The sequence below is a fragment of the Leucoraja erinacea genome, chromosome 4 (assembly GCF_028641065.1).
Source record: "Leucoraja erinacea ecotype New England chromosome 4, Leri_hhj_1, whole genome shotgun sequence".
In the NCBI taxonomy this organism is placed as follows: Eukaryota; Metazoa; Chordata; class Chondrichthyes; order Rajiformes; family Rajidae; genus Leucoraja; species Leucoraja erinaceus.
Window position 1 is genome coordinate 18,908,918 of NC_073380.1, and position 14,645 is coordinate 18,923,562.

The 14,645-nt window shown below is 42.4% G+C and overlaps 1 protein-coding gene across 5 annotated transcripts in view; it reads left to right on the forward strand.

Annotated features, from left to right (window-relative positions):
* LOC129696197 (amphiphysin-like) overlaps positions 1–13,756 on the forward strand; it is a 221,110-nt gene extending 207,354 nt beyond the window's left edge. For 3 of the 5 annotated variants that reach the window (XM_055633837.1, XM_055633839.1, XM_055633838.1), the window contains 4 exons: positions 1,237–1,302; positions 4,685–4,975; positions 6,438–6,539; positions 11,946–13,753. In XM_055633837.1, coding sequence (XP_055489812.1) covers positions 1,237–1,302; positions 4,685–4,975; positions 6,438–6,539; positions 11,946–12,053 — 567 coding nt within the window. In that variant the 3' untranslated portion in view covers positions 12,054–13,753. Of the gene's footprint in view, positions 1–1,236; positions 1,303–4,684; positions 4,976–6,437; positions 6,540–11,945 lie in introns of all 5 variants that reach the window. The other 2 variants (XM_055633840.1, XM_055633841.1) reach the window with 2 other exon arrangements.
* The last annotated feature ends 889 nt before the right edge of the window (positions 13,757–14,645 follow it).

Consider the following 14,645-nt stretch of genomic DNA (forward strand, 5'->3'; position numbering starts at 1 on the left):
CTCTTGTGAATGACAATGGTTAGAATGCCGCAGATAAGACCTTCCCCACAAATACAACGGAGTTTCCTGGTGGTGCAATACATTTACTTACTTTTAGTAGAAAAGTATGGGGCCACTTGTTTTTAGTTTTTAATTAATCTTTGCACACTGTACATGGTAGAGTCAAGTCAAGAGTCAAGAGAGTTTATTGTCACGTGTCCCAGATAGGACAATGAAATTATTGCATTGCTGCAGCACAACAGGATATTGTAGTCATAAATACAGATCAGATCAGTGTGTCCATATACCATAGAATATATATATACACACATCAATAAACAGATAAAGTGCAATAGCCTGTTATAGTTTAGAGTTTGTTTGAAGTTGTGTTTAATAGTCTGACGGCTGTGGGAAAGTAGCTATTCCTGAACCTGGATGTTGCAGATTTCAGGCTCCTGTACCTTCTACTTGAAGGCAGCGGAGAGATGAGTGTGTGGCCAGGATGGTGTGGGTCCTTGATGATGCTGGCAACCTTTTTGAGGCAGCAACTGCTATAGATCCCCTCGATGGTAGGGAGGTCAGAGCCGATGATGGACTGGGCTGTGGTTACAACTTTTTGCAGCCTTTTCCGCTCCTGGACACTCAGTTTGCCGTACCAAGCCATGATCACGATGGCACCCATCACTGCTAGTCTAGTACCATTTACCACGCGTTCGATAAACACAGGAGAATGTAGAACTTTTAGATCCAGTATAAGAAAATTAAATAAAGTTCTACCAACAGGGTGGCATGGTGGCGCAGCGGTAGAGCTGCTGCCTTACAGCGCCAGAAATCCGGGTTCTACCCACACTATGGGTGCTGTCTGTACGGAGTTTGTACGTTCTCCCTGTGACCTGCGTGGGTTTTTTCCGAGATCTTTGGTTTCCTCCTACACTCCAAAGACGTACAAGTTTATCGGTTAATTGGCTTGGTATAAATGTGAAAAATGGCCCTAGTGTGTGATGGTAGTGTTAACGTGCAGGTATCGCTGGTCAAATGCAGAATCGGTGGGCCGAGAGGCCAGTTTCTGCGCTGTATCTCTAAAATAAACTAAAACGAAACAGTGAAGATACAAGATACTGAAATCCAACGTATAGAATGGTTTACTGTAAGAGTGTTATTGAACCAATCTAATATCCAATCTATCAGATTATTGCATTAATAAGTCAAGTGTCCTGAAGATTTGCATTCTAATCTGTTCTGATTGTTACTGTCTAGCAAGTGGAGCCCGAGCAGGACACTGAACAACACAAGGAAATCCCTGAAGATGCGGAGGCCCCACAGGTACAGACGCAACTTCTAAATCTGTTTCCACTGTTGCCTCATTCTGCTCTGTAGCTGAGATATATTCAATGTTGTCTGCAGAATTATGGTATAAAGTCAGGGTTTTGCAACTCTGTCCAAATGGTGGCGTCACCTTGTAGAGTAGAAACTAAAACGTCTGCGTTATCTATACTTTGAAAAATCCACCGTCTGAATTAACATTATTGTGTTCCTTTCTCTGCCCATCCACCACTCCACCGTTATAATTCCCATAATATTCACTTGTTATTCTAATGACTTACTTTGAAATGATGTTAATTTTTGATTGATACTTCTCTGTGAATCGCTTTGGAACACTAAATAAATACAAGGCAGCACAGTGGCATAGCGGTTGAGCTCCTGCCTCACAGCGCTAGAGACATGGGTTCAATAGACAATAGACGATAGACAATAAATGCAGGAGTAGGCCATTCGGCCCTTCAAGCCTGATTCAATGTTCAATCCTGACTAAGGGTGCTGTCCCTACAGACAAAGATCTCTGAGATCTTCGGTTTCCTCCCCACACTCCAAAGATGTACAGGTTTGTAGGTTAATTGGCTTGGTATAAATGTAAAATTGTCCCTCGTGTGTGTATAGGGCAGTGTTGATGTGCGGGGATCGCTGGTTGGTGCAGACTCTGGGCCGAAGGGCCTACTTTGCGTAGTATTTCTAAACTAAACTAAACTAGGCCATTAAGCTAGGACAAGTCTAAGTTTCAATGTAATTACCATTGCGTTTTGCCATCGACCATTTTGTTTTCGTAGTTTTCATGTTAGATGAACATTGTGGTGACTTAGCAGAATAATGAGAATGGATTGCACAGACTTGGTACAGAGCCACAGTCACACGCCACAATAAGTTTGGCTCACTGCGTCCTTGCTGACAACCGAGTATGCATTTATAGTCTATGTGCGTAGCCACCTGAGATGGGTGAGATATTCAATGGAAATGTTTCATCTATATTTACAGTGGGGAAGATCTTGGAAGCTAAAGAATTATTTTGAAATCATGTTAAGTTTCAATAGGTGAAAATGAATATCCTCCTCCTCTCTAAATTTTTTTTTTTAACAATGACATTAAGTCTATTCTATCTTTTTTTTTTAATCTCTTTACTAAGCGATGTAGATTGTTTCCATTTATTCTGTATGGGTCTCATAATGTAGTCTTCCCTCACTGAAAGTTCCCAGTTCTAAAAAAGAAACCTATCCTGTCCAATCTTTGCCTCCTAGGAAGGTGACTACTTCGCTGAACCCTCGTGTCTATCTGCAGGGCCAGCTAGAGTCCCACATGATGTTATACTGAGGACAGAATCATAATGTCCAGGAACAATGTTCATCTTAGTGACCCCCACAGCAGAGACGATGAACCAGAGGAAATTCCTGCTGATTCCATGGCAGATTAAGCAAATGTTCTAAAGTGCAATCTAATTTGAATAAATGAGACACAGAGACATATCACCTTCGACAGAATTCTGTTTGTGAGAGTCAAGTCAAGAGAGTTTATTGTCATGTGTCCCAGATAGGACAATGAAATTCTTCCTTGCTGCAGCACAACAGAGTATTGTAGCCATAAATACAGATCAGATGAGTGTGTCCATATACCATATATATATATATATACACGGTGGCTTGCAAAAGTTTTCATACCCCTTGAACTTTTCCACATTTTCTCACGTTACAACCACAAATATAAATGTATTTTATTGGGATTTTATATGATAGACCAACACAAAGTGGTGCATAATTGTGAAGTGGAAGGAAAATGATACATGGTTTTCAAATTTTTTTGCAAATAAAAAACTGAAAAGTGTGGTGTGCAAAAGTATTCAGCCCCCCTGAGTCAATACTTTGTAGAACCACCTTTCGCTGTAATTACAGCTGCAAGTCTTTTGGGGGTATGTCTCTACCAGCTTTGCACATCTAGGGACTGAAAGTTTTGCCCATTCTTCTTTGCAAAATAGCTCAAGTTCAGTCAGATTGGATGGAGAGCGTCTGTGAACAGCAATTTTCAAGTCTTGCCAGAGATTCTCAATTGGATTTAGGTCTGGACTTTGACTGGACCATTCTAACACATGAATATGCTTTGATCTAAACCATTCCATTGAAGCTCTGGCTGTATGTTTAGGGTCGTTGTCTTGCTGGAAGGTGAACTTCCGCCCCAGTCTCAAGTCTTTTGCAGACTCTTCCAAAATTGCCCTGTATTTGGCTCCATCCATCTTCCCATCAACTCTGACCAACTTCCCTGTCCCTGCTGAAGAAAAGCATCCCCACAGCATGATGCTGCCACCACCATGTTTCACAGTGGGGATGGTGTGTTCAGGGTGATGTGTAGTGTTAGTTTTCCGCCACACATAGCGTTTTGCATTTAGGCCAAAAACTTTAATTTTGGTCTCATCTGACCAGAGCACCTTCCTCCACATGTTTGCTGTGTCCCCCACATGGCTTGTGGCAAACTGCAAACGGGACTTCTTATGGCTTTTTTTCAACAATGGCTTTCTTCTTGCCACACTTCCATAAAGGCCCGATTTGTGAAGTGCACGACTAATAGTTGTCCTGTGGACAGATTCTCCCACCTGAGCTGTGGATCTCTGCAGCTCCTCCATGGGCCTCTTGGCTGCTTCTCTGATCAATGCTCTCCTTGCCCGGCCTGTCAGTTTAGGTGGACGGCCATGTCTTGGTAGGTTTGCAGTTGTGCCATACTCTTTCCATTTTTGGATGATGGATTGAACAGTGCTCCATGAGATGTTCAAAGCTTGGGATATTTTTTATAACCTAACCCTGCTTTAAACTTCTCCACAACTTTATCTTTATCCCTGACCTGTCTAGTATGTTCCTTGGGCTTCATGATGCTGTTTGTTCACTAATGTTCTCTAACAAACCTCTGAGGCCTTCACAGAACAGCTGTATTTATACTGAGATTAGATTACACACAAGTGGACTCTATTTACTAATTAGGTGACTAAGGCAATTGGTTGCACTGGATTTTATTTAGGGGTATCAGAGTAAAGGGGGCTGAATACTTTTGCACGCCACACTTTTCAGTTTTTTATTTGTAAAAAAATGTTTGAAATGTATAATTTACCTTCCACTTCACAATTATGCGCCAATTTGTGTTGGTCTATCACATACAATCCCAATAAAATACATTTACGTTTGTGGTTGTAACGTGACAAAATGTGGAAAAGTTCAAGGGGTATGAAAACTTTTGCAAGCCACTGTAATTTACCCACATAAATAAACAGATAAAGTGCAATAGGCTGTTATAGTTCAGAGTTTGTTTGAAGTTGTGTTTAATAGTCTAATGGCTGTGGGGAAGAAGCTGTTCCTGAGAGGTTTATAATGTTGACTTCTGTGCTCTTTGAAAGGTCTCAATTCCTTTGGTGGTTATTCAGCCAGCGTCCAACAATGAAGGCGAAGATGATCAGAGCACCACAGTGAATGAAACTGTGGATGTGCAAGAGGAGGAGGTGGTGCCAGCCGTGGACGTGAGTTCACCTCCTCCAGCACCCACTGCAATGGAACAGTCAGAGGAAGTGAGCAGAGCTGATGATAAGCCAGTTGTCAGTGCAGAGAGTACCAATGACGGTCAGCAACAGAGTGCAGCCGAGGTTGAATCTGCTAACTCACAGACCATGCCCCCGAGATTCATGTACAAGGTAAGAAACCTTTGGGTAATATTAATCACATCGTGTCATTCCAAGGACAACTTGATAGCAAAAATCTCAGATTCAAAACCAGCATCCTCTACTTTGGACAATTACAAAGGCACAAAGGCCGAATTGGACAGAACAGATAGGTTAAAGGAGAAGTCAATAAATAAGCAATGCGTGAGATTTAAGCCAGTTTAACAATGATCAGGAGAAATGAATCCTAATCAGAATGAGGGACAAAAGAGTAAGGTGAACGATACTAAAAAGGCCAAGGAAAAACGTAAATAAAAACAATTTCATGAAAAGTGGCAAAACTACCAGTAGACCAGAAAACCTAGTCAACTCTCAAAAGCACAGTGGTTCAATCTCAGACTTTCAAATCATATTCTCTTTAGCGAGCCACTCGTTGATAAAGAGAACCTTTTATTTGTTGCAAGGTGGTAAATATCACAGAAAGAAACCTACTGTCATATTGACGAGTGAATAGATTGTTTCTGAAACACAGTAATTTTGCCACAGGGGTAACCAGGGCAGTTCAGAAGCCTGTAGCAAACTTCCGAAAGCAGTAGTGAGACATTTTGTTTTCAATTATATTGCTGAAGGTACTGTATATCTATATCCAAGACCCTGGATAAAAAGAAAAAAACCTGTTCTGTTTTTCAAATGTGGGGAACAGACAGACCAAAGCATCTTAGCAATTGAAAAAAGGCGCCAGAGACCCGGGTTCAAACCTAGCTATGGGTGCTTGTCTGTACGGAGTTTGTACGTTCCCCCCGTGACACGCGTGGGTTATCTCCGAAAATTTTGGTTTTGTTCCACACTCCAAAGACGTGCAGGTTTGTGGGTTAATTGGCTTGGTATAAATGTAAACATTCTCCTTAGGGTAGGATAGTGTTAGTGTGCGGGGATCGCTGGTCGGTGCGGACTCATTGGGCCGAAGGGCCTGTTTCCGCGCTGTATCTCTAAACTAAACTAAACTAAACTATGGGTCTGTGGACATTCCAATATTTCTTCAGAACTGCATAGTTTTCACCTGAATATCTCCACGTGTTCTGGATTGTGACTTGATCCTGCTCCCAAACGGGTTGCCATTGATCCCATTAATTCTGAGAATGACAAGCTCTTTCCCAATTTTAATTCGTAACCACGATGTTGAGAATACTGCGGGTGAAAGTTGACCTAGTTATACAGTACGTATGCACACAATGAAATGGACCTTGAAAGCGGAGGATTCCCAATCCAGAAATGTGATAGTGGTCCATGTTGCTGGATCTAAATCTTGAAGTTTTCTTTACAACAGCAACAGAAGAGCTCAGTTACCTCAACACTGCAGTTTTCCAAAATGGTTGCTTGCTGTTACTTAAGTGAAACCAGGAATGATCAAGCATTTTGGCCTCAGAAGTGATGCAAAGTTCCCATACTTCAATTAAAAAAAATGACTGAAATCTATGGTTGGATTTTCTAACAGGTTGAAGCTGTCCATAATTTTGAAGCTGCCAATGAAGATGAACTTAATTTACAACGTGGAGACATTGTATTAGTGATTCCATCTGAGACAATGGAAGACCAGGTAAACAGAATTTAAATGTGGAACAATCTTGCTTAAATTCTAGTAGCAAGTTTCTTCATACTATCTCGAGTAGGTATGAAATCTTTTACTGAAAGTTCACAAAACATGGGAATATACTGTAGTAGAAGCCTGCATAAATATATCTTTAATGGGCCTTTGCCGACAGTCTTCCTTTCACAGATGCAAAAGCATATCTATTTGAAGCAAGATAAAAATTACAATACATATTATTAAAAATCTCAAGGTTAATGAGACCCTGAGATGCATTGTTTGTGATCTTTCAAAATTCTGGAGAGGTCCCAGTGAATTAGAAACGACAAATATAAAGAGCCAGAACCTAGGAACCTGTAAAATCAGTAAGCCTAATGTCTGTTACTGGGAGAATGCTGTACTCCGCAATTAAGCAAATAGTAGCGGTCTTTTTTGTTTATCCAGTCAAGGGATGAGGTTGTCTCAGGCTGAGCTAGCATTTAATTGTTCCTACATAATCGCCCTTGAGAAGATGATGGTGAGCTGACCTTGCACCATCACAGTCATTGATGTGTAGGTATACCTGCAATGCTATTAATGAGGGAGTTCCATGATTTTGATCCAGCATCAGTGAAGAAACAGTGATACGTTTCCAAGTCAAATGGTGTGCGGTTTGGAGGACAACTTCCAGGTAGTGGTGTTCCAATGCATTTGCTGCCCTTATGCTTCTAGTTGGTTGAGGTCATGGGTGGTGTGTATGCAGAGTCTTGGTGAGTGGCTGCAGTGTATTCTGTAGATGGTGCTAACTGCTGCTACTGTGCATTGTTGGTAAGTGAGTGACTGCTTGTTGATGGCAGACAAAAAAGCTGGAGAAACTCAACGGGTCAGGCAGCATCTATGGAGCGAAGGGAATAAGCGACATTTCGGGTTGAGACCCTTCTTCAGCTTTTTTTCAGTTTCTCCAGCTTTTTTGTCTACCTTCGATTTTTCCAGCATCTGCAGTTCTTTTTTACCACTGTTTGTTGATGGTGTGCCTATCAAGCGGGCTGCTGTATCCTGTGTGGTGTTGAGCTCTTTGGCCATGTTGAAGATGCACTCATCCAGGCAAGTGGAGAGTATTCCATCACAATTCTGGCTTGAGCCTTGTAGACAGTGGATTGACTTTGGAGTGTTAGAAGGCTAGATACATGTCACAGGATTCCTAGCCCCCGGAACAAGCTCTTGTAGCTACATTGTGTATTTGGCTACTCCAGTTCAGTTTCTGGTCAAGGGGTAATTCCCAGGATATAAATAGTGGGGGATTCAATGGCATCAATGCTGTTGCATGTCAGGGGGATGATAGCTTGATTTTCACATTAGAAGATTCTCAAATACTCTAGTTAAGCGGAATGGTTTTATGAAAAGTAAATTATGTCTGATTTTTTTCATTAACTCTAATCGATGTTGACGGCCGAGCAGAAAGTGTTTTGTAGCCAGGTTTGCTAATGTTGCAAATATTCTGCAATAAGATGCATTTGCTGCCATGCGAGTTTAAGCGAGTGACTAAAAGCCCTGTTCCACTGTACGAGTTCATTCAAGAGCTCTCCCGAGTTTTAAAAAAAATTCAAACTCGTAGAAGCACATAGAATGTACGTAGCGGGTACGTCGGAGCTCAGGGACGTCTCTTAACGGCTCGTTACGCTAACGGCAGATACTCGGGAAACGCAGTAAGCTCGGGAAGACTCGTGAAGATTTTTCAACATGTTGGAAAAAATGTCCACGAGAGCCCCGAGTACCCATGTGCGGCCATTACCGTAAATCTCCGAGTTCGAATCAGGGTAAACTCGGGAGAACTCTTGAATCAACTCGTACAGTGGGACAGGGCTTTTAGGCTTTCAGGTAGACTTCACATGGTGCTCCCTAGAAATATTATACAATTGTTGATATGCCATTGTGATACCAGCATCTGTAAATTCACTTTGTGACCTGCAGCACTCAGTGCGAGGTGTCTGCATGTGTGGGAGTGCCACTATTAAATGGGTATGTGTTTGAGGGAATATAATTAGGATAGGATAGGCAATAACTCTCCAAATTCATGAGAATGTCACTAGAATTACAAGATATAGTTGAACATTGTATCTTGAATAACTGCCTCACTTAACATGGGTGTCCATTAGATGCAATGTAGACATGAATGGTTGCCATGATAGTAAACATAAAATAGATTGATATAACACATTTGTGCTACAAACTCTTGTGCTATGTACAGCTTGCAGGTCGTGCGATGGCTAAACCATTTGTTGTCAGGTTACTTTGAGTACTGGGGAGTCTACTCACTTTGTGTTTGTAGGGACATGGGGGGGGGGGAACCTGGGGTCTTCCCTGCCATTGATATCATGGGCTCTCTGTAAATCAGCCTTCATTTCTTATGACAACACTGGGGTGGCCATTTGGTCCGTCGGGTACACAGCAACATCTGGAGGAGCAGATCCTCCTGTCCCATTCTCCTCCTCCTGCATCTTACCTTCTTTCACACACACATGTCTCAGCTTTCCCTTTGATCTGTTTAACCAGTTATGCCCATGTCCCACTTAGGAAAACTGAACGGAAACCTCTGGAGACTTTGCGCCCCACCCAAGGTTTCCGTGCGGTTCCTGGAGGTTTTTGTCAGTCTCCCTAATAGTCAAAAGTGGTTTCCGCTTCTTCTATGTTCCGGCAATTATTTCAAAAGATTCAAAACTGGCCGTGACTAAAAATAGGTTGCCGTTTTAAAAATCGTGAATTTTTTAGTCGACGCCGTTTGCGATGCTAGTTAAAGGTGGTTGTCAGAGGTTGCAGGTAGTGGAAGGTAAGACCTTTTTTTCACCCAGTTTTATTCCACCAGGGAGGTCTTACAGTCTTACAGAATTTACAGTCTTACAGGGTCACAGCTTAAGGATAAGTGGGAAATCCTTTAAAACCGAGATGAGAAGAACTTTTATCACACAGAGAGTGGTGAATCTCTGGAACTCTCTGCCACAGAGGGTATTTGAGGCCAGTTCATTGGCTATATTTAAGAGGGAGTTAGATGTGGCCCTTGTGGCTAAGGGGATCAGGGGGTATGGAGAGAAGGCAGGTACGGGATACTGAGTTGGATGATCAGCCATGATCATATTGAATGGCGGTGCAGGCTCGAAGGGCCAAATGGCCTACTCCTGCATCTAATTTCTATGTTTCTATGTTTACCTTCCACTACCTGCAACCTCCGGCAACCACCATCAACTAGCATTGCAACCGGCTTCGACTAAAAAATTACCGGTTTTTAAAACGGCAACCTATTTTTAGTCGCTGCCGGTTTTGAATTTTTTGAAATAATCGCCAGAACATAGAAGAAGCGGAAACCACTTTCAACCATTAGGGAGACTGACAAAAACCTCCGGGAACCGCACGGAAACCTTGGGTGGGGCGCAAAGTCTCCAGAGGTTTCCGTTCAGGTTTCCTAAGTGGGACAGGAGCATAACTTATACAAAGAGGTATTTTACAGAAGCCAAGTAACCTACCAGCACAACTTTGGGATGGGGCAGGAAACAGCAGCATCATTCAGAAGGACATGCAAACTCTGAAATGACAGCATCTGAGGTCAGGATCAAACCAAGACCACTGCTACTGTGAGGCAACAGGATTTATGCTGCATCACTGTCATGTCTTCTACACCTTTATATCCTTTAAATCACTCTACAAATAAATATTGGTTGGTTTTGATCTTACAATTTAAATGAAGTCCTTTCAGTTTTTCAGCAATAAAAAGATTTGAAAACTGCTTCCCAAGCTTAATCTTAATAATGTCAACTAAATTCCTTAGAAATAAATCAAATCCTTTTACCACTTTATGCAACTTAATTAACGGTGCTTCTCATTAATTCCTGCGAGATTGTGACTGATATCTTTTCTCGCCCTTCCCGATCTTTCTGCAGCTTTTGGGAGTGCCTTTTCCCAGTGGTTTTCCTTTGTGCTCCAGCCAACCACACTCACCCATTCAGAGCATCACTTGTTTTTATTACTTCCAGAATCCACTCTGCCTATCTCCATCCTCCCATTCAACCTTTCAAGCTAACTGTCCCATATGCATGCCCATTTTTGTCTCATCTGCAAACCTCCGTAACATATACCATATGTAGGAACCAAGTACTGAGCCCTGTGGAACTCCGCTATTTCAGCCTTTCATTCACAAAGACACTTGTTGCCCAGTACTTCCTGTCACTGAACCACCTTGGATCCTATTTTCCACTCTCCTTCAGAAGGGCGGCACGATGGCATAGCGGCAGAGTTGCTGCCTTACAGCGGCAGAGTCATGGGTTCGATCCTGACAACGGGTGCTGTCTGTACGGAGTTTGTACTTTCTCCCTGTGACCTGCGTGGGTTTTCTCCAAGATCTTTGTTTTCCTCCCACACTCCAAAAACGTTCAGGTTTGCGGGTTAATTGGCTTGGTATACAAGTAAATTTATCCTTAGAGTGCTTAGGGTAATGTTAATGTGTGAGGATCGCTGGTCGGTGTGGACTCAGTGGGCCGAAGGGCCTGTTAAGCCTGCTACTTCAGATTCATGCAGATTGCATCAAACACACAGTCCTCAAATATCTTTATTTAAAAAATGTATGGGTAAAGGTGCTGTCCAACTTGGGCGACCTAATCCGCGAGTTTGCCCTCGACTCGTACTCCCAGCATGGTCGACACGAGGTCGTAGGAGGTCTTTGTAACTCTCCTTCATGCTCGAGAGTAGTCCCCGTGTACTCGAGGCCTCAGCTAGGTCATGCCGTATTTTTCAACGTTATAAAAAAATCTCGCGCGTAAAAAAATGTTGCCATGGGAAAAATCGATACTTTTTTTACTCATATGTTTAGTTGTAGTAGGTTGGCATGTTAGTCCAAGGATAGTCGAAGGTAGTCGTAGATAGTCGAAGGAGGTCGTATTCACTCTCCACTATTCGGTGTCCAATTTTCCCAAAGTTAGTCGTAGCTAGTCGAAGCTAGTCTTCAACATAGTCGAAGAGGTCTTCAACATGACTTTTTTTTCAAACTCTCCTAAACTCTTCTAAACTCGCCAATTAGGTCGCCCAAGTGGGACAGCCCCTTTAGTCAGATAGGATCATCCAGCAATTCAATGCTGGCTGGCCTTGATTCATTTCTGTGTTTCTAAATTAAGGTTTATGCTGTCTTTTTTAATTAGAAATGAAAACACTCTATTTCTATCTTACTAACACTGCTTGAATCAATTGCACCTCAGCTCATCTGCTGCCGAAACACTACTGTGTCACCTCTAGAACTGACTATTCAAACCCACTCCAAATCAAAGCTGGGATATCACTTGCATGGTACTGAGCAGAAATCCAAATGCTATACTCCTGACAGATCATTGCTCTGTAGAAGTGAGACACTGCTTTTCATCTCTGTAATGGTCATTTTTACATGTACTTTTTCAGGATGCTGGTTGGCTCACAGGTATAAAGGAGTCGGACTGGATACAGTATGGTGCTGCCAACAGTTCCAAAGGGCTGTTCCCCAAGAATTTCACTCAGCAACTGGAATAGACTGTGGCCGTTGTCTACCTGTGTGGAAGTTATCAGAAAAAGCAGGACTCTGCTCCCCATACAAGGTCTCCCACAATATGGTTGCGTCTTTGGATTTTTCAAAGGCTGATGCCTGAGATAAAAAGCTAATCAGCAAGGTTAAAAGCATCAAATGATCACAAACTACGCAGAGCGTCAGTGTATATTAACCGAAGACACAGGAAGCATGGCACTGACCTCAATATATCTATTTTGAACAAAGTATGGAAATTAATATGTATTTCTTTATCAAAGTCCAATACTATGTTTAATTGTATTTTCCTGGAGTTAACAATATTCTTGAATGCATCCCTTTCCTATCAGTATAATGGTGGTGTAATCCTCCTGTTCATAAGTTTACGTTTTGCACTGTGCACCAAGTAAATCTGTTCAATGCATCATAGTTCAGTAGCCTATCTAGACAATTCCGTGTGTACTTATTAATCTTTGATATGATGACTGCAAATTGTTTTGTTTGGAGCTGAGGAGCAGCCTTTTCATTCATGCAGTATAAGTGACCCCACTTAGATGCATCTCCTCATCATGTGTGTCACTGCCTGCTCCCGTCTCCAGTGTCCCTACTGGCTCAGTTTTTGAACAAATTCTATTGCTATATTGCCAAATAAATCTGGGAAGCTGTGTTTGTAATGTATTGTGCGTTAAAGATTAGTGCATTCAGAATGATGTTCAAGGGACAAGACTGCACCACCTCCTGGCCATACAACACTTTTTTCCCACTCTGTTCTGTATAAATCAACACAGGAATTTACTGGACTTATAACAGGAAACATTTAAATGGTGCACCAGTTACTGAAAACCATGACCTCTAGTTATCCTTGCAACAAGTTTGAAATATTTCATTCTGACTGAATGGAAGGTACAATTTCAAAATGTCACAATGAGTCATTGTAACGTAAGTATCGTATTGATGTATGGATCTGTAATTATTGCTCACCATTTCACTGCTCATGCTGGCATAAAGAAAAACTAAAAAATATTGCGATCTGTGTCTTGTTATTTAAACAGTATGCACGCATGGCGTCTACGTTTACCCATAAACAGGTTGGATTTTCTGCACTGAATTCACAAGAATAGCAGGGGAGATCCAGTGGCTTATGTTCAATTGTGCCATAGCTTTTATCCTTTTTGAGATTCCACGTGGCAATGCAAACACCCAGTTAGAGGACATAATTTCATTCGTGGAGCATTCTTTTGACTTTGTTTAAACAACAGAATTACCTAGCACATTGCTTCTTCGCATGCATCTTAATAACGATTGATGCATTTGATATGGTCCCACATAGGAGATTAGTGGGCAAAATTAGGGCACATGGTATTGGGGGTAGAGTGCTAACATGGATAGAAAATTGGTTGGCAGACGGGAAACAAAGAGTAGGGATTAACGGGTCCCTTTCAGAATGGCAGGCAGTGACTAGTCATATTAATAGTGTACGATGGACTTAAGCCAATCAAATTGCTCATTCTTTACGGGAAACCCGCCGCCAGAAATGGGTGACGGAGGAACAGAAGGAAATTCACATTAGGCAGGAAATGGTGTTGGATAGACTGATGGGACTGAAGGGTGATAAATCCCCAGGTCCTGATGGTCTGCATCCCAGGGTACTTAAGGAAGTGGCTCTAGAAATCTTGGACACATTGGTGATCATATTCTCTTGCAGAGCCGGCCTTAGGAGGTGCGGGGCCCAATTGGGAAAAATTTTCATAGAAATATAAATAAATAATTATAAATGAGTCACATGTCGTGAGTAATATGATAGTCAGTCGGCTTTAAAAAAAAATCTTAAACCGCGCATGCACAGATTGTTCTCTCCATAAAAATTAAAATAAAAATAAATAACGTAACAATTCAATTTTCCCATTGCTTTCAAATCGCCTTCTTTCTGAATTATTGAATGGGTGGGGGGTGGATGGAGACGGCAGGAGGAAAGATGGTGCAAAAAACGGGAGTACACCGGGACAAGTTGAATTAGTTGTCATCTTATTGAATGACAATACTAGTTCAACTTATCAAGGGACCAATTCCGGGGACAGTTCCTTTCACAGCGTGTGGGGAGTCTAGCCAGGGGTAAAGTTGCGGGGAGGGCAGGAGCGTTGAGAAGGAGGGGGTCGGGTTCATGCCAGTAACTCACTCACCGCTGCCGCGGCGATCCGGGCGCGGAGCTACTGCATTGTGGCCGGGGAGGGAAGCAGCTCACGTGGCTACAAGCGGTCTCCCATCACCGGACAGCGGAGCCGACTGCCATCTCAGCGCCTTCTGCCGGCCCACTCACCTCTGGCAGTGCTCTCCGCCTGAACAGTGAGGGGACCAGCTCAAGAGCAAAGAACATAGAGCGGAGTGGGTCAGCGGGTGATGGATAACATCACAGCGGGCGGTGGAGCTTACTCCTGTGTCAGCACGAACAAGGGATCAATTGAGGTTACTCGCACTGACATATGGAGTAAGCTCCACCGCCCACTGTACCATACAGAGTCCGCTGATCCATATCCAGCAAAATGTTGTGATAATTGCATTAAAGGTATTATTGTCCAATAAATTTGGTGTGGAATGATAAT